This window comes from Orbicella franksi, chromosome 2 (assembly GCF_964199315.1).
Source record: "Orbicella franksi chromosome 2, jaOrbFran1.1, whole genome shotgun sequence".
NCBI lineage: Eukaryota > Metazoa > Cnidaria > Anthozoa > Scleractinia > Merulinidae > Orbicella > Orbicella franksi.
In genome coordinates, this window is record NC_138146.1 from 36,804,660 (window position 1) to 36,824,431 (window position 19,772).

Consider the following 19,772-nt stretch of genomic DNA (forward strand, 5'->3'; position numbering starts at 1 on the left):
CTGTGAAGTAGTAAGCGGCGGTATGTTAGCCTCTGCGACCCAGGCTAATAAAAACCTACCACGATTTTTCGAGAGTTAAATTAGTTTATTGTTCGAGGAATTTTTATCGGTCAAGGAAGGATTTTTCAATGACTTGAGGACTTTTTGTCGGTTGGAAAACACTTCTGTTTGGTCAAGGGTTGACTCAGAGTAAAACAATTTCATCTATTCGTGTGTAAAAATGCCAGAGTTCCTACTCTTTGTGCCTTATATAAAGTGGCAATATTCTAAGTGGGATTAAAAGGGAGTGACACGCTAGTTCAGTACAACTCTTGATAGAACCGCGCGAAAACAGGCTTTTCTAAGTACATGACCATTATCCTGTCATAAACAACTTCTCGATATCTGATTGGCGCAACCACCAAACGCAATGATATCGTTTTCGTTTCTTGAAATTCCCACCGCTATCCTTAAAAAATATCGCAGAACTGTTAAGGCTTCAGGACTCATAAGGTCTCCGCAGTTTTGTTGATTGAGCATTGTGGTTAGCCTGCGAGATGTATCGTTCTAGTGTTCCTTACTACAGCAGCAGGACGACAGGGTACTCTGCCGGCAGTGGTCGATCAACTGATTATACCCGACGACCGGATTCCTCTGCGCCATCAGCATATTCTTCACGTAGTTCGAGCTATTCATCTCATCCAAGCTCGACAACTGTAAGTCTTTCTAGCTCAAGCGCGCCTTCAACAAGTCACAGCGTTTCTGCTTCATCTCGAGGACGCGACTTGACAAGCGCTCAAGAGAGTCCAAGGTAAGGCTCGGAGCTATGTCAGCGGAAAAAAAACAAAAATTGATTTTCTTTCTCACTTCGTTGAGAAATATGTTCCTGGGAAAACCAGTCTCTCTTCCTTTTTTCTTCTGTCTTGTTTAAGCATGAAGTTGACCGGCTTTAAAAACTCGTGTTCATGCTTACTTGCTTTGAAAGAGAAGTTAATGAGATCACTAAATGTGGCGATGACAAGTTTTCAGCTTTTGGCTTAATTTTATAGAACTTAGAAAGCAGGGAATTCACCTGTGAGATGTTGTTCGTTGTTCCTGTAGCGAATCACTAGATTCCGTGATATGAGTTTCGTTTTTTTTTCATAATGATACTTCAGTAAAAAAAAAAAATGTAGTACTCTCGCTCTGAAAAAATACAGAACTATAGTGGAATTAAAAATCTACTGCCCTTGGTACTAATTTAAATGGGATATATTCCTTTCTACCTATTAAAACCTTAGAATTTTGAATTCTGAAGAGAAAGGAAATGGAAAAGAGTCGCAATTAAATTCCTTATAAAAAAGAGAACTGAAGCAAGAAATTTTAGACCCACAGGGTCTTCATCAGTAAAAACCGTTTTCCTTTAATTTGTAAACGCCTTGTTTTGTCTGACATTATAAGATAATTAATATTTGCGATATAGGAAAAGAGAAGAGGAAACTTTATGCCGGGAAAGGGTACGGTATTAAAATAACAAGATTGAGAGGAGATTATGTCAAATGATCAAATATAATTAAGATAAACGATGTTGGATGTGCAGCGTCAACCGATCACAAAACAACTCAAATACTGCTCTGTAACAAAGCTGATATCGTTAAGGTCATTAACTGAAGTTAAAATTTGCCAAACGGAGTAGGAGGAGATGTGTAAATCCTGAAAATACTTAAAAATATTTCGTGTAGTTCAGTCCAAACACGCGGTGGCCTTAAAAGATGAGCTTTTTTCTCCTTAAAGTGCAATATTAAACTTGAGATTGGCGACTTCAGTAATTTAGCCATTTAATGCTAAGCACTCGATCTTTATCAAAAGCGTAATTCCTTCGGCGAAACGCCGAGATATTAATTTAGTGAGATATGAATTTATTCGCAGATTTGTAATCAAATGAATGCGAATAATATTAAGGATTTACACCGCGAGTGATATTTGAAAATTCTTTCAAAAGCCTTTGGTTAGTGCAGTTTGAAATAATTAATTTAAAATGACACAGATTAGAATCTACCGATTAATTTCAAATAGCGTGCCATTAAACCTCACTTGAAAAAAAACATTAATTGCAATAATTTACGTTTAGGTCTTCGGGTTATTCTGAATCAGGGCGAACATCCGACTACGGCAGACCGACTGAGTCCGCAAGACCAGCTGTTCTTTCTTCTTCATACAGCTCAAGTTACTCTTCTCCAAATGCAGCGACTGAAAGTTCCACCCGTCCAAACGTGACTTTCTGTGCTACTGGTTCAGAGCGCTCTGGAAGTACATCAGCAGAAAGTCCAGGGTATTATTTTAAACGCAGTATTAACCTAAAATTCAGGCTAAAATATAAACTGTTGAAATATTTAAAGCCTCCTCGACGATTCATTTTATGTGAGTCACTGGCAGGAGAATTACAGCTAATTAATAAACATTTTTCTGCAATTAGACAAACTAAAATTATTGCAAAAAGTGTTACAGTAATCGTGCTTCCTTTCAAGTTTGTTATGATTTAGACTGAGTTTCATATTTTGTTTTGTAACATAATCACATTATCGCAGTAGAATAACTTTATGAACTTATATCACAGAACTACTGGTTATTCCAGATCAGGGCGAACATATGATTATACCAGGCCAACAGAATCTTCAAGATCAGCCGTCAATCCTTCAAGTTATTCTGCTCAACCGAGTGCAGCCAGTACTGGAAGCTCGAGCACTGCAAGGTATGGAACACTCAATGATCTCAAAGCACTTCTACAGAAGAAGTCGATATGATCGATGTGTAAATAGTGTTAATTGGTGGTTTTCAATGCAACGAACCAATGAAAACACACAAAAAAGTACATGTAACCCTGGTTACCCATGGCGCCAAGCGCGGGAAGACGCGTGCGACCAAGTCGCGATTGATTTTGGTCTTTGCATCTGATTGGTTGAGTTGGCAGCGGGATGTTTTCTTAAATCAATCAGACAGGATAGAACTGCAAGCCAGCGCAATTGTGAATTTAGCACTTTTCACATATACAGTTAAAAACGTTTTAGTTGAACATTTGAAATTAAGACTTGAAAGCCAGTTGGTACTTAACTACTTGACAGAAGAACTTGAGTTTATCAAACGTTTTAAGTTTTGGGCGTTAATATATTAATTTGCTTCAACGAATCTCTATTCTACGTGCACGGTGAAATTTTTCAGATTTACCTGCATGACAAAATAGTGTATTCAGGGAAGAAAAAAGGTAAAGTCTGCATACGAGGCTAATGACCCATCAGACCGGCGCTTATCTCCGGTTTTTGTCGCATGAAGCCACTAAGAGAATTTCTGCTTCCCCCTGGATGAGATGCTGGTCCATCGTAGGTTTTCCCCACAGCATTAAATTCGCTGGAAGCCATTTATACACCTGGGTGAAGAGAGTCACTGTGAGCGTAAAGTGTCTTGCCCAAGAACACAACACAACGTCCCAGCGGGTCTGGGTCGTCTTAAACCCGAACCGCTTGATCCGGAGGCGAACGCGAGCACCAACTATGAGGTCGCTGCGCCACCACAGTCAGGAAGAGTTTTCGACAAAAATACGGAGGTTGGCGAAACGGCCCATGAAAACTCAACTCGCCTATGAATCAGGATAAGGGCGAATGCGCGGGAACTGAAACTCCTCATTTAAGACACCGAGGTGTAAAATTCACCCGGCCAGACCATGAATAAACAAAAAAGAGCCCGATTAATTTCAAATAGCATGTAGTTATCCCTCACTTACCAAACACTAATTGTAATATCAATCACATTCAGGTCTTCGGGTTATTCTGGATCAGGGAGAACATCAGACTACAGCAGACTGACTGAGTCCTCAAGACCAGCTGTTCCTTCTTCTTCGCACAGCTCAAGTTACTCTTCTCCAAGTGCAGTGACTGAAAGTTCCACCCGTCCAAGCGTGACATTCTGTGCTACTGGTTCAGACCGCTCTGGAAGTAATTCAGCAGAAAGTCCAGGGTATTGTTTTGAACGGAGTGTTAACCTAACATTCATGCTGAAATTTAAATTGTTGAAATTCCTCCTTGCACGATTCATGTATGTCAGTCTCGAGAGCTGGCAGAAAAGTTAAAACTGGTTAACGAGAAATAATACAGAGAAAATAATAAACTAAGCTTAAAAAATGTACCGTGCTTCTTTTCTTATCATTTGGATTGAATTTCAGATTTCGTTTTGTTACATTATAATAGCCATTATCGTAACAGAACAACTGTATGAACTTATGTTTTATTTCAGAGCTTCCAGTTATTTTAGAACAGGGCGAACATATGATTATACCGGGCCAACAGAATCTTCAAGATCAGCCGGCAATCCTTCAAGTTATTCTGCTCAACCGAGTGCAGCCAGTACTGGAAACTCGAACACTGTAAGGTATGGAACATCTCAAAAAGCACTTACACTTCACTAATTATAAAGTACAAATAAAATAGAAGACGATATGATCGTTGTGTGAACGAATAAGAACACTGAAGTAAATACATCCTGGCCCTGATCCTGGTAACCCGCGGCGCAAAACGCGGGAAGACGTGTGCAACCAAGTCACGATTGGTTTTGGTCTGTATATGTGATTGGTTGCGATGATGGCGGAACTTTTTTCTGAAACCAATCAGAAAGCGTTGCAAGACAGAGCAATTCTGAATTTAGTACTTTCCACACGTATAGTAGGTAAACCTTTTGATTGAACATTTGAGAGACTTGAAAGCCAGTTGTTTATTCCACATGCACGGTGAAATTTTACAAATTTACCTGTATGACAAATACGGCATGAAGAAGTCAGGGAAGAGTTTAAGACAAAAACACACAGGCAGGCGGCGAAACCTCCCATGAAAGATCGGCTCGTCTGTGAATCACGACGAAAGCTAATGCGTGGGAACTGAAATTCCTCCTTAAGACACCGACGAATAAAATTTACCTAGGCCGTGAATAAACAAAAAAAGAGCCCAATTAATTTCAAGGACTTCAAGTGGCTTGAAGTTATCCCTCCCTTAACAACTTTTTAATTGTAGTAAATCAAATCACATACAGGGCTTCGAATTATGCTGGATCAGGAAGACCATCAGACTACAACAAGCCGACTGCGTTCACAAGACCAGCTGTTGTTTCTTCTTCATACAGCTCAAGTTACTCTTCTCCAAGTGCAGCGACTGAAAGATCCACCCGTCCAAGCGGGACATTCTGTGCTACTGGTTCAGACCGCTCTGGAAGTACTTCAGCAGAAAGTCCAGGGTATTGTTTTGAACGCAGTATAAGCAAAACATTCATGCTAGAAGGCAGACTGTAGGAATAAAGCCCCATTGCACGATTTATTGTATGTGAGTCACCGCCAAAAAAGTTAAAGCTGGTTAATTAACGAGAAACAATTCAAAGAAAACAACAAACTACCAGTAAACTCAAAAAATGTTCAGTAACCATGCTTCTTTTTTATCATCTGGATTGAACTGAATAACTCTATGAGCTTATATTACAGAACTACTGGTTATTCCAGATCAGGGCGAACATATGATTATACCAGGCCAACAGAATCTTCAAGATCAGCCGTCAATCCTTCAAGTTATTCTGCTCAACCGAGTGCAGTCAGTACTGGAAGCTCGAGCACTGTAAGGTATGGAACCAGAGTATGGAACATCTCAAAAACCACTTCAGCAGTTCAGGAAAGTGCAATACAGAAGCCGGGATGGTCATGTATATTATTATTGTGATAGAATGGGCTTTTAACACAACCAACCAACTAGAAAAGATCGAGGAAAATACATGTAGTCCTGGTAACCCGTGAACGCCAAGCGCGGGAAGAGGCGTACAACCAAATCGCGATTGCCTTTGGTCTTTGCATCTGATTGGTTGAATTGATGGCGGGACTTCAACAAAAAAACAACAAAAAAACAAAAAACAAAAAACAAAAAAACAAAACAAAAAGTATACTATAGGCAGTTCTGAATTGATCAATTACCACAATTATAGTTGAAATTTGAATGTGAAACAGCAATTTGGTGCAAGTCCTCTGCTCTGTTTCAGGCTCAAATTTTTGTGTTAATCACGGTGGCAACTGAATTCAGGCCGTTCACACAGTTTTGTTGTAACGTTTGTGCCAGGTTTCTTTTAAAAGTAACAAAATTTGTTACATAAGCCTTTATAAAATAGGTTGTGCGGGAGAACAATCAACCGAAAAACTGAATGATTTACTATATCCAATATTTTAAAGATTCTGGATTCGAGTAAAAACTTCATATTGCTTTAGCGATATTAGAGCAAAATACTCGATGTTTGCTGCCCAAACCCAAGACGAACGAATCTGCACAATTTACACACATTTTTATATTCTTATACATTCTTAGATCTTTTACAGTAGTTATATATTCTTAGATAGTTTAGTTAAATATTTATAACCAATTATAGATACATTTTTACATTTTTATTTTTCTTTCTTGGCGCACCTGTAAACTAGCTGGTGTGTCCTGTAGAATCATCAAGTCTATGGGACGCACCGTTACCACAGCTAAGTGTGTTGTCCAAATAAAATAAACTGTCTATGTCTATGTCTAAATGAATAATTTGCTGGTGAAAAAAAGAAGATTCATTGACTTCATGTTAGTGTGTTTCGCTTAAAAACAATAATCTAAAAATTATCATCAACTTTAGGGCTACTGGTTATTCTACCGAGATAACATCTGATTCCAACAGGCCAACGGAATCCTCGAGACTGGCAGCTCGTTCTTCCTATATCTCGAGTTCTTCCACTCAACCAAGTGTAGTCAGTGTGAGCTCTATTCATCCAAGTGCGAGTTCAGCAACTTATAGTGCGTCCGGTTCAACTGGCGCCCGCGATACGTCACTTGGTCACGGAGTAACTAGGTAAGACAGTGGTAGCATTATGCTTAAATACTGGTATAATCTGACCTGAGAGAGTCTGTAGCGAGGATGACAGGCGCTAAACTGTACAGGAAACAAGAATCTTATATTATTCACGGGACATTGCCAGATAAAATCATTTATAACTTTTGATTAATTGACCATTTAGTAGTAAGTTTAAATACTTGCTTTTTCAGTTTAAAATCTTTAAACAGTCAGTTCATTTGTTTAAAAAAATGTTTTTCCGCTTCAAAATTTGACTTGTGTCTTTTCGTGAAAAGGACAATCTACTTTAAATGCGAGATTTAGTCTAAGAACAAGAATTTTTGCTTCTTTTATGACTTACAGGACCTCGGCTTATACTCTATCAGGAAGACCGTATGATTATTCCAGGCCGACAGAATCATCGAGGCCCACCGAATATTCTTCGTACTCCACCGACTCTTCTCGACCAATCACGAGTTCACGGCACCCGGCGAGTTCCTCTGGCTCTCCTAAAGTATCGTCAGCTGACGGAACTGCAAGGTATTAGGCAATATTGTAAACCAGTTTATATTAAATACCTCGAGATAAAAACGGCAAAACATAATGATTTTGTAATGCAATTGCTGGAAATCTCGAAACGAAAGTTAAAGATGCCTCCAAAGAAGAAGAGCGTGCACCTTGCTGTACACGGTCGCGTTTTAGAGACTTCGCCTTTATCATTAACTGGAAATGTTTCCTTTTAGAGTGGTTTTCAATTCAAATGAGTGTCGTAAAGACAAAACCAAAGTAATTACTGTGCTATGCGTTTGGCTTAATTAGGACACTCGCGCCACTTTGTCATCAAATCAGAAGTAAAATCAAAATCAATCGTCACTAGCTCACACACGCTTTCCCGCGCTTTGCGTCAGTTACATGTGTTTGTTTTGAGTTTTGATGGGTTCACTGGATTGTCTGTCTGCTTTGTGATTGGCCACAGTGATACAACACCAAATTGAACACCGTTTTATTTTAATTAATTGATTTATTTTCAATAAACTTAGGATTAGTCTGCTTTACATGCACGCTAAAATGAAGTTGCATCGTATCAGCCAAATTTTGACAAGGGGGACTTATTTCGAAATGCATGCACAATAAATTAATCAAAACCACATTAAGAAAGAAGGCTTACATTCGCCCACGCGGGTTAGCTCAGTTCATAATGATTATATATACACAAAACGTCTCCGCTTAATCTTCACGTAACAGCAACAGGATTGTGCAGTAGGATGTGATTTACAGATCAGTACTGGAGATTTCAAACATGGTTGACACTGATCTGCAGAAAAACACCCACTATCTATCACCCGCTCGATGACGGCCACCTGTTACAATACCTGGTTAATTCTAGTACAGTGTGCCCGTTGTAGAGAAATTCAAGCGTGTAAACAACATTCAAAGTTTTCTGCCAAGGCGTTTTTGGACAATATGCAGCCATGTTGTATTCTCAGCAGCATAAATTAACGCCGCCAACTGAAACTACTGTGTCGGTAACAAACTGCTAAACCATTAAATGGTACTGAAACCAAGTATTTACACTTTATCCACGGATTTAGAGGATAGCCACAGCCGTGCATTGCCATGGAAACACAGGGTGTAGTTTCGGGTAAAAGTATTTTGACTTGATATACAAGACAAACGAGAAAAAAAAAAAAAAGAAGAAACGGCAGATTTTAAAATAAACTTGCATATGATGCAAAAGTTGCACCCTGTATGCGGTCACTTGGCTCACATTTGCAACTTGCAACTTAAATGTTCAAAGGCTTACTTAATCACAGAGAAACAGTATTAGCTTACACGCTGCTTAATTACCGCATTTCACAGGTGCCGTTAGAAACCGCAGATTTTCATGTAACGCCTAATCACACAAACTGCACGAAAAATTTTGTTGGGATGTGAGCAATCTGTCCATGTAAAGTTAAAGTTTACATTAAAACAAAGATCTCTAATAAAGGTGTTTGCAAGCAACTAACGCTTAATGCTGACAGGTTATGGAACCCGGTCACTGAAATTAATTTTTTACAGTCCCAAAAGTTTCTGAAACTTCTTGGACAAAAAAGAAATCACTTTTTTCCCTTGGAGCAGTTCTACAGAGCGCCAACCTGAAACCTAGCCAAACTTAAAGTTAATTCGTATAGTCCGTTGATAAGAAGTAGCTTTACTGAGGACGGCAACAACATTTTACCACAGCTGGTTCAAGTGATGCAAGTAAAATATGGCGACCTCCTGCCTAGAAAGTAGCAAACATACGTGTAACATGACAAAAACAGACCGTATTTTGAAGAACTGCCTAGCCTGGAAAACAACGTCTCAACGGAACGAACATCGAAGTTATTCAACAAGTACATTTCAATGACATCGTTCTGGCTCGTGCAACGTCAACCAACGTCAAAAACGACAGATATCTTGACAGCAACTAAAAATACTACAGGAGAGGAATATGTCAAGGTTGACGAGCGACATAAGCGAAGGTCTCGGAAAAATGCTGAAAAAATAACACATGATATTAATGACGGCCACCAGAAAACTCGTTACAGTTCGCAAATAGGTTTGATCTACCTAAAACCCGTTGTTCACTACACGACGTCAGTGTACTTTCATTCAAACAACGAGCTTTCCGAAGAACCTCGATCTCCAAGAGACATTAGGTACGACATATATAGCACTTGTGTTACTCAGTTTAATTTCAGTTTACAAATTCAGCTATTTTCCGTGAAAATTAAATATGATAGCTTAATTACGACAATTTATGTTGCATTTATTTCTAATTATATCAGAACTAAAACGAGTTCATTACTTGACTGTTAGACTATATGACATTTAATAACTTCTAATTCAGCACCAGAATTTTTTATTAAAACTGATGTCGTCTCCCCGCCGGTTTCGCGCAAAAAAGAGCTGTATATATTAGCATCAGAAGTATTTTAAGATTTTTATGTGTCAACAATTAAGACTGAAAACCTGGTACGGTTCCCCAAGCAGGGAGAAGAAACACATTTCCTATACGTATTAACAAAAAGAGGCTAACTAAATGTGAAAAGTATTTAATTGCGTGTTTTGGTGCTGTATTTACATGAGCACTAGCTGTTTCAAATACGGTCATGAAAAATTCATTTCTCCTGTAATTGTGTATAATTATGCTTTAAAATTGTTTGCTTTATTAATTACTAGGAGACTGAAAACCAAGCTCAGTCGCTAGATATCTAGGAAAGATTAGGTAAATGCCTGAGGTAAATGCTTAGATATATATTATTCACCACGAAGTGTTACAGTTCTACATGCTATCTTGAAGTTAGCGGAACTATTACACTCCAGAGAATGACATGTTAGAAATCATTAAACTAGTCTTGATTAGAGAGGGAACCGTGTTGTTAATTTTATATTTTTGCTTTTAAACCGATTCCAAAAGGCCTTGCCATCCATTATAAAGTTTCTGAAACAAGTTGCAACATAGAGTCGTAACAGCCATTGGTTCTGATATTTTTGTTTCTTTGCATCCTCAGGGCTGAGGTTGAACGAGTAAGATGTGGGTTGCTAGGCGACGGAGTGAGTGGTCGTGCAAACGTGATATCGGATAAAGAATTTCGGGACAAGAACAAAGTGCTAACGACCTCTGACCAGCAAAAGCATGGTGAGGCCCACAATGTTTTATCTTCAGTTCATCCAAAGACGAAATGATGTTTGCATTTAGTCGAAGCCGAGTGTTTCATTGGCTATCTTCATTTTTCGTCGATTTCCACTCTTTTTCCCTGGCATGTAGCAGACACAAGTATTTATCTCCGGGACATTTCGCTGTCCACACTACTGAACACGGTACAAAAACAAACTCCACGACGGAAAAATTATTGGTGGATTTTTAGGTGTAATGTGCCGATTAAAAACTATCATATAAATGCGCACTTTCCGCGAATAAGAAAACAGGTGTAATGTGGCCGTTATACGTTTGTGATACAATCGCTCGAAATTCACCACTTTCCGATTCCAAACAAGGGGTTTCTTGTTCCAAGTTGAGTCATAACCGCAGTCTCGCTTACAATTGGCAGCAGACGTACTTGAGAAACTTTAAGAAAATGGCACTTAACGATATTTAACCCCATATTCTGTTTCAAAATATCCCCGGCCCGAATTCAATGTTGTTATTGTAGGCGCTGGCGGGTTGCGGGGTAGCGGGGGCCATGTTACCAAGACGCTTGAATATAGGATTTTACTGCGAAGTATCTCAACACTTTAGTCGCTTATTGCAGCTCTTGTTTCTTAACCTTATGAAATTAACAGCATCGTTTCTCTCTCTTGCTGGATGCTTATCCGTTGCAAAAGCTGTTTTTATCATTACCTAATCGGGCTCGTTAATTTTTCTTTTCAGCCGCACAGCTGACAACCAGGGACATCAACCTGCACAAGCATGAGAATCGTCGAGCTCACCACACCGACAAATACGAGCACTCGAACTTGATTGTACGGAGAGGGGACAGTTTTGACATCACTTTGATCTTCAACAGAGCTTACGAGGCCTCCAGAGACACCATCGTCTTGCAGTTTGTTGTTGGTAAGTGAAATCAGATTATTTGTTTTTAAACGACATAAAACGAACTTGTGCATTGAAACGTTATTTTAGCCAAGGACAGCAAACAAAGGCCAAATGTTCATTTTGGCGCACAGTGTCACGCAATTCAATGTAGATCAAAATCAAAATCAAAACCGGTCAATAGATAAAGTCCAGAATCTGGGAAATGAAAGAAGGTAAATATGCAAAGACTCTCGCCAAAATTCTGGTCACGGCAATTTTTCTTATGCGAGATATGCGGAGAAATTTTTTACCCAAATTTATAGAGATTTGTATGGAGACGCCATGTTGGTGCCCACCCGTATGGGCACCAACATGGCGGCCGGAAACCAACAGAAACATCTGTCACTGAGTTTTGCTACAAAAGCGTAAGTTTATCCCTCGAGGAACTCTAAAACATTAAAATAATACTTTTTCTAAGACATGAACTGTTCAGATAGCCAAGTTTTCCGAAATAAGTCGCTTTTTTAACCATCATGACAGCTCTCTAGGCCGCCATGTAAATGCCACGTCACGCAAAAGCTTAGAAATTCAAGCGTAGTATATCACAAAACCAAGAACCCATTCGGAGCGAAAATTTGTATGAATATTAGTTTTCAGCTGCTCTTATACATCATTTAAGTAAAATCTCAGGAAGATCAATAGTTTTGTAGTTCGAATTTTAGTGACGTCATGTGAAAACCAGCTATACTGGCTCCAGTCGTTCGAGAGGTGGATAACGCTCTCCACCGGATAAATCACTATCCAGTGGATAGCGTGGTTTGTTTTGTTAATTAACACTTATCCACTGGATAGCGATTTATCCGGTGGATAGCGTTACCCAGCCTTCGAACAGCCGGGGCCTGGTGTATTCAAAACGGGCTTCCAACTCATTCAATGATTAGATAAGGTGTGAAAACCCACCGAAATCAAAAACCCCAACTTCCCATTCCTTCTTATAAGTCGAAAAAAGTCTGCGCTTAATTCTCCTGCTTACAAATTTCGTTTTTCCATCTTTCAGGTTACCGACCGCAAGAAAGCAAAGGATCCATCATCCGGATACCAGTGAGTCAAACCAAAGATTATGCATACGGCGCATGGTCAGTAAAAATCGCACAGGACAACCGAGAAAATATGCGCCTCCAAGTAATACCGCCAGCGGATGCCGTTGTGGGTAGATATCGGTTTTATGTGGAAACTAAGACCAAGGTGCCTGGTACAGACAAACAGGCAGAGTTCCGTTACCAGTACCCTGAGGAAATAATCATCCTGTTTAATCCGTGGTGCAAAGGTTAGTCCAGTACGAAAAGCTTTCGATAAGTAGCTGAAATGATTGTACGTGTAAATAAATTTGTGGAAGGGGGGTACCTTATCAGCTAGCAAGTCTAATCTGTGAAATATGCCTTCTCTTTTCCTGAAGGGGGAGTTATGTTGAATGAATAGATTAACGTTATGTTTTCGTATGAAATCATAGTTTTTACGGCATGCATTACTTTCACATGTTTGTCACCACAGTGTGCATTTTAATTTATTCCTACTGAATAAATTTACTTGCTGGTGTAATTGTAAGGTATTCACGTTCTCACCTTAACAAAAACACCACTGAGCCAGTATCTAGCCGAGAGACAGATTGTTCTGAAATTTATTTCAATGATGTCTTTTTTTTGGGTGCTGGGTGATTTTGTTACAATTGTCAGACGATACAGTGTATCTAGACCAGGAGATCTCACGCGAAGAGTACGTGCTAAATGACAGCGGGCTAATTTGGATGGGAACCGCCAAGAAACACAGTGGAATGCCATGGAACTTCGGCCAGGTGAGTTAGTGAGAGTACTGTTGTAAGATCGCAACGCCTTGAAATGGTGCTATTTATGCGTCCGGTTACTTAGCAAGTGCATTTTGTATTGTATTGTATTACGTGTTGGAATATGGCGCTTGTTTCGTCGTATAATTTATTCAAATAGCTTTTGGGCAGTGCATTTTTAAGTTTCCGGATCGGAGAGTGGTATCCATAATCGAAGCATCTAGTGCAGTTCAGTGTTGCCGTATCTCAGCCGTTTATAAGTAAGTAATCACAAGTGGTTGATCCATAGTTAAAGTGTGCGTTTGAATTGTCATTGCTCGCTGGAGATGGTTTCACGTCTTTTTGGTAGCTTCAACTGTAATATAAAAACTGAGTTAACTCTATGGAGTGTTTCCTAAACTGCGGAAAGAGAAAACTAAACCAACTAAGCAGTTTCGATTCAGCTTCGTGAGTTTTCTTTCAGGTTTATCTTGAATTCTCACATTTCATTTTCCATTTTTTTCAGTTCGAAGATGTGTCTTTGAACTCTTGTTTGTGGCTCCTGGAAAGAGCACAGCTTGCTACCGGGGCGCGTGCAAATCCTCTCCGAGTCACACGCTGTATCTCTGCCATGGTAAAATGTTTGCTGTTTTGTTGTACTGTTAACAGTTATTATTTTTGGAGATATAGGATTCTCGCGAGTACGTATGCGAGTGGAAGATCTCACACTAAAAGACTGAGCCTAAGTTTACAAAGGCAATACCATGGAACAAATTCGTTCCCAGGGTCTCCCTTCTACCCGCCCCTTGTCGCCCTTCTCCCTAGATCGGGAAGAAGAAAGGCCCGCAGAACGAGGTTGCACCATGCAACACTATGGTAAGGTCAAAACACCAGTTTTAAGCTTCATTGCAGTACGGAGTCATCTGAGTCCATGTGGTGTTTTTAGGCAAACTTCAATGATCAAGATGGAGGTGTTCTTTACGGTCGCTGGGACAGTAACTACCCCAAGGACACCACCCCTCCTACAGCCTGGTCTGGCAGCGTCGCCATCTTGGAGCAGTTCTGGCAGAAGAAGAATGTGGTGAAGTTCGCTCAGTGCTGGGTCTTTTCAGGACTTGTTACTACATGTATGTGGACTTTGAACCTTGAACGTCTTGCTTAACTGAAATGTTGTGACACAAACAATTCTTTAAGCATATAGGGCAATTTTCCGTGGTTAAATAGCCTCGCTCATCTAAACAGTAGGAGCGTTTGGAAAATTCGAGACAGTTATGCATACAAAGCCGAGACGCAGTCGAGGGTTTGCATCATGCACTCTCCAACACCCAAAAGGTTTCGATGAACACAGAAAAAGTACTCTATTGCTTTTATAAAATATTTCTCAAAAATTCGCTCGAATCTAAAACGTCACAATCGTGGTTTACATACTCTTATCTAAACACACCTATCAACCAATGAGAGTGCGTCTGCGCGTGTAGTATCACAGTTATTTTATGAATAGAAGTATTTTCCATTCTACGTATGGTTCACAAACTGAGCAAAGCGCTAGTGTATTCTTTGTTGCATGTTGGACCAAATAAGAGAACTAAACTATTAATAACTCTTGTCCAAGAAACAGAAGAGAAACCTTTAAATTGATCCAATTGTATAATGCTATGTCTATGATGGCTAACCGGCCAGTGAAAACTATTGAATTGCATTATCCCATGTTCAAGTTTTTAATAATGCTAATTAAATCTCGCTGATATGTTTTATTTTCTCAGTGCTTAGGGCGATAGGTATACCCACCCGGTCAGTGACAAACTTTGCCTCTGCACACGACTCAGACGCCAGCGTGACCATAGACTTCCATTTCGACGAGGACGGCAAACCGCTCAAGGAACTAGACGACTCTGTTTGGTGAGAAGAATGTATTGTTTCAGTCAGAAATGTGCTTATGTGTTAAGTTGGTTACTTGCCACTCGGAACTCGCGAAGACCGTAAGTGCAAGTAATGGGACGACAATAGTCCCTTTCCCAACCTCAGCTCACCCTTCGCCATTCGAGCAAAGGGCAAATTTAACACCTAACCTTTTATCGTGATTTCAGGAATTTTCACGTGTGGAACGAGTCATGGTTCAAGCGTCCTGATTTACCAGATGGTCATGATGGATGGCAGGCTCATGATGCCACACCTCAAGAGACAAGCTATGGTAGGAAAATCTATTTTTCTCAAAGCCAACAAAGCAACAATTAAAGCGCGATTTCTTTTCTCAAGACGCATCAAGCCCATTGTCTAAGAAAATATCGATCGTTTCTCAATAGAAATGTTAAAGACTCAGTTTAGGAAACAGAGCCTGTGTAGCAGTCATGACCTTTCTGAAAGAGAAATAGACATGTTAAAGCTTGGCGTGCCTGTGGGATGGAGCAAAAAAAGGTCAATAGAAGAGGAAAGTTGTTCACTAACAAAAGTAACAACGTGAGCGAAAAGATTTGAAGCTCGGTTTGGAAAAATCTTTAAACCAAACGTAAATCTTTTCGCTAAGTAATACTTGGGATTACGTTTTAGAATATTGTTTAATTCACCTGTCAACTTATCGTAGAAAACTTTTCAGCGGTAATTTGTTTCCCAGTTACCAGGCAGTTGAATACTGGATTACATGCAGCGCTTACTTTTAAAAATAGTTTACGCGTTCCTAACTAAAGTGAGCCGTATTACGTCATAATATTCCATTATCAAACATCCAGGAGTATTTCGTTGTGGTCCAGCCTCAGTGAAAGCAGTGAAGCAAGGAGAAGTGTATCTACCCTACGATACAAACTTCGTGTTCGCTGAAGTGAATGGCGACCGAGTCTTCTGGGAAGTGGAAGAGAACGGTCAAATGAAAGTGATCAGGGTTGATAAAAAGTGCATTGGAAAGATGATCAGCACCAAAGCTATTGGCAGTGATAAGAGGGATGACATTACTCACGAATATAAACATCCTGAAGGTAACGTTGAGGAAAAATGCTTCGAGAGGTAACCCAAGCGATGTATGTACGTTATTATTAAGATCGTAAGTCAGCGAAGGTTTTTGTTACATTTGCTTAGCGCCTTAAAGGAAACCAAAGCAAACTGAAGAGCCCATGTTTTGTGGTTAGGCTTTTAATTCAATGAATAAGTCATGGCCAAAATAAACCGTTAGCTTAAATAAATCATTTCTATAGTGCGTTATTCCTAATCGATTTTAATGTCCCCGATCCTGACGATCCTTTTAAACTGATTTTTTTTATGAGTTTCTTGCATTAGCAAACTATTAGTTTTGAGTTTTATTTTGAACGGAAAGAAGCATCTGTTCCTTTAACAATCTGTTCCACAGCGAGAAGTCGTTCTGAATGGTGAAACAAACTCGAGGTACCGAACGGATGTAAAACAACTCTAATCCGCCAAATGGGTTGTCTGCGAAAATCAGGCTCCCCGCCCCCTAAATGACGGTACAGTTATGCCCTTCGACCACACCCAACATCCCAGTTAATAGTAAATTTGGGTTACATACATGCAGGCTGGAAGATTTTTTTGTCAATCAATCAATCAATCAATCAATCAATCAATCAATCAATCAATCAATCAACTAACCAATCAACCAATCAATCAATCAATCAATCAATCAGTCAGTCAGTCAGTCAGTCAATCGGTCGGTCAATCAATCAATCAATCAATCAATCAATCAATCAATCAATCAATCAACTAATCAACCAACTAACCAATCAACCAATCAATCGATCGATCGATCGATCAATCAATCAATCAATCAATCAGTTAGTCAATCAATTATTTGCCACTGCTTTTACCATACATAAATTATTGACTTTACAATTGCTTCTCTTGTAGCAGGTTGATTTCAGCAAGCTTGTTATATTAATTAGAGCTTTTCACTTGACCAGCTGGCTCGTTATTAATTACTTTGCCGTTTCAACAACGATAGGTTCCATACACGAACGCCGTGCTGTAGAGATGGCATACAAGTACAGCAGCCGCAAAGATCAAGCCATCTATGGACTGTCCATAGAAGACGTGAAATTCTCTTTTGAATTGCCGGATGACGTGCCCATTGGAAAGGGCGTTAGCGTGGCATTGAAGATGAAAAACACCACTTACCAAAGGCGTACAATCAAGGGAAAGATGACAGGAATGATTGGTTTTTACACTGGGATACCATGCAAGGATTTGAAGGAGGAAGTATTTGAAATCATTGTAGACCCAAGACAAGGTGAATAAAAACCTCAGAATCGGTTTCTCGTTTCTTACAAAGCGTATTTAGACTAAATATTAGGACTGCCTTCTTTGTGCTGCACTGAAACAGTACAGTTGTAAATGTTTCACTGAACAGCTCGACAAGATAAATCATATTGTGGCATACATCAAGAGACCATGATCTACATACATACATGTAGAGGAGATGTATAAGGAAAAGGTTTTAGGAATTGTATAGACAAACTAAGGTATGTTTCAAACTCTTCATTCTGATTACGTTTTCATGAAAGAGGACAAACTTTTAAGTGTTCCTTTTCGTTAAAAACCACACACAACAATGCTTGGTTTCGGTTTGTGCAAATAAAAAGTCTACTTAAAAAGGGCTCGTTATGAGATAGAGGCGTGCAGTTAAATGACAAAAATAAACTTCAAAATGACACCATTGGCAGATCTTCATAATATAAACAGGAAGACTGGAGGAATAATCGATCCGTTAGTTGCCTTAATCTAGCTGCTCTCTTTTATTCCACTGCAGAAAAGAGCTTTATCATGGACTTCCCAGCAGCGATGTATCTTGACAAGTGTGAAGCAGATGGAGGGCTCAAGGTTTATGTCAAGGCGACCGTGAAGGAAAATGGTCAGAGATTTGCTTCGTATGACACAGTTGATTTCCAGAGGCCCAACTTAATTATGGAGGTAAATGTTGGATTTGATTTACTGAGCTTATAAAACGGGAAGAGTTGGAAACAATGCGCTTGAACCGAAGTTATAACGTAAGTGATAGCAAAATTGTGGTAGCAAAATATTGACAGTTTTCGCGAAAACCTTCGCCTAGACGAAAATCAACCACCTGTATTTTTAATTTAATGAGCCATTTTTCTTTAGATCACTCGAGGTGAAGCCAGAGTAGGCAGAGACTTTGAGGTCAAACTGTCGTTCGTGAATCCTTTACCAGTTAAAATAACAGGAGGAAAGTGGTACATTGAGACATCAGGAACAAACCCAAAGTCTAAAGTTATTCCAAACAGGTAAGTATTAAGTAAGTATTAGTATTACTACAGGACATTTCACCGCAAAAGCTCCTCTCTGGGTATATACTTGTCTTTCTTGCCCCTCATGCGGCCTTTCAATATGGTACATCTGTGAGCCCGCTACGACACTGCAAGACGCGACGGTGGTGTAGATTAACAAACTGAACAGCAATCTGTAGAAATCAGTTCGGTTAACCCTTCAAGCACTCAGAAATGTTATAACCAACCAAAAACCCCATTAAATGCTGCATATGCGTCGGCAAAGGGGGATAAGTTTTCACCTTAACGTCGAGGAAAAGTAAAAAGTGAAAAAAAGCTAGCAAAAAGTGGTGAAGTTCAGTTCTCTTATTTCCGAAGACGGTATGACCCAGTTCATCGGCCCATTGTGTTCATTTGGGGATACTTTGTACGTAGGACTTTTACCCACTTTACCTGCTCATATGTTGACTACATTTACTTGCTTGTTTATATTTCAGCGCAATTGTCCCAGAAGGAAAAGAGGTGCAGACCTCTTTCAAATTAACGCCTTACCGCGCGGGACTGTGCAGAGTGTCTGCCACCTTCAGAGCCGACATGCTCAGCGGTGTTCGAGGCACGGGTAGCGTGCAAGTTATGGAATAAAATCCGCTGTTTCACAGCTATGCGTAACATGAAACCTGGGAATTACTAGAATAAAAGGACCAAAAAAAAAACAAAAAAAAAAATGAGAGATAGTGGGACGGATGACAATTTTGGATCAAGGCAGAATTCTTAAAATATGTTTTGGGTATCTTGTGTTTATTAGCTAAGCTTCAGTTTCGCAGTGTAGAGATTTGGATTATTGTCACGAAGAAAAAAAAAAAAGAAAAGAAAAAAAAGGGGGAAAAAATCGAATGCTGTGGTTTGATACTGTGATTCGTAACCTGTAAATGAGGTACACTGCACTAAAACAAGACAATGTAATCTTTCACTAACAATAAAACCGATGAAGGCTTCTTTTATAGAATTGCGGAACAATTTTGAATCATAGGTTCTTGCCACCTTTCCTTTCTTTGTCAAATTAGGATAAACAGATAGCTTAGATAAGAACAGAAACACAGCAATAGCATAAGAGTTTTGGATAGCACCGTTTTTTGTAACTACTATTAAAGAAATTGGTATAAAATGAGAAACAGCCTGTCTGGTTTACTACAGTTGTAAACTGTGAACCTCTGATGAATTTTCCTTGATCTCGACCCCTTCTGTTTTACCTTAGACTACGATTAGTCCCTCTCTCGCTTAGTCCGTCGTGCGTGACGCGAAAGAAAACCGCGAGAAAAAAATGGCCGCGCGAAATCCTGAGGGCGCT

At 39.6% G+C, this 19,772-nt stretch overlaps 1 protein-coding gene across 5 annotated transcripts; it reads left to right on the forward strand.

The window, feature by feature from the left end:
* Positions 1-411: 411 nt before the first annotated feature.
* Positions 412-19,149, forward strand: LOC145479653 (coagulation factor XIII A chain-like). Of its 5 annotated transcripts, none has more exons than XM_081458064.1 (22): positions 412-790; positions 2,090-2,290; positions 2,576-2,710; positions 3,769-3,969; positions 4,246-4,380; positions 5,035-5,235; positions 5,477-5,611; positions 6,646-6,858; positions 7,204-7,380; positions 10,380-10,507; positions 11,240-11,422; positions 12,441-12,710; positions 13,117-13,235; positions 13,729-13,836; positions 14,149-14,329; positions 14,966-15,101; positions 15,290-15,393; positions 15,929-16,171; positions 17,146-17,430; positions 17,950-18,110; positions 18,300-18,442; positions 18,922-19,149. In XM_081458064.1, exons 1-22 carry the CDS (start codon positions 537-539, stop codon positions 19,064-19,066), a joined length of 3,858 nt encoding a protein of 1,285 aa, XP_081314190.1. In that variant the 5' UTR covers positions 412-536; the 3' UTR covers positions 19,067-19,149. The 5 variants fall into 5 exon arrangements, with proteins under 5 accessions (XP_081314190.1, XP_081314193.1, XP_081314191.1 ...); XM_081458067.1 differs by having other exon boundaries at positions 5,495-5,611; XM_081458065.1 differs by having other exon boundaries at positions 4,246-4,355; positions 5,016-5,235.
* The last annotated feature ends 623 nt before the right edge of the window (positions 19,150-19,772 follow it).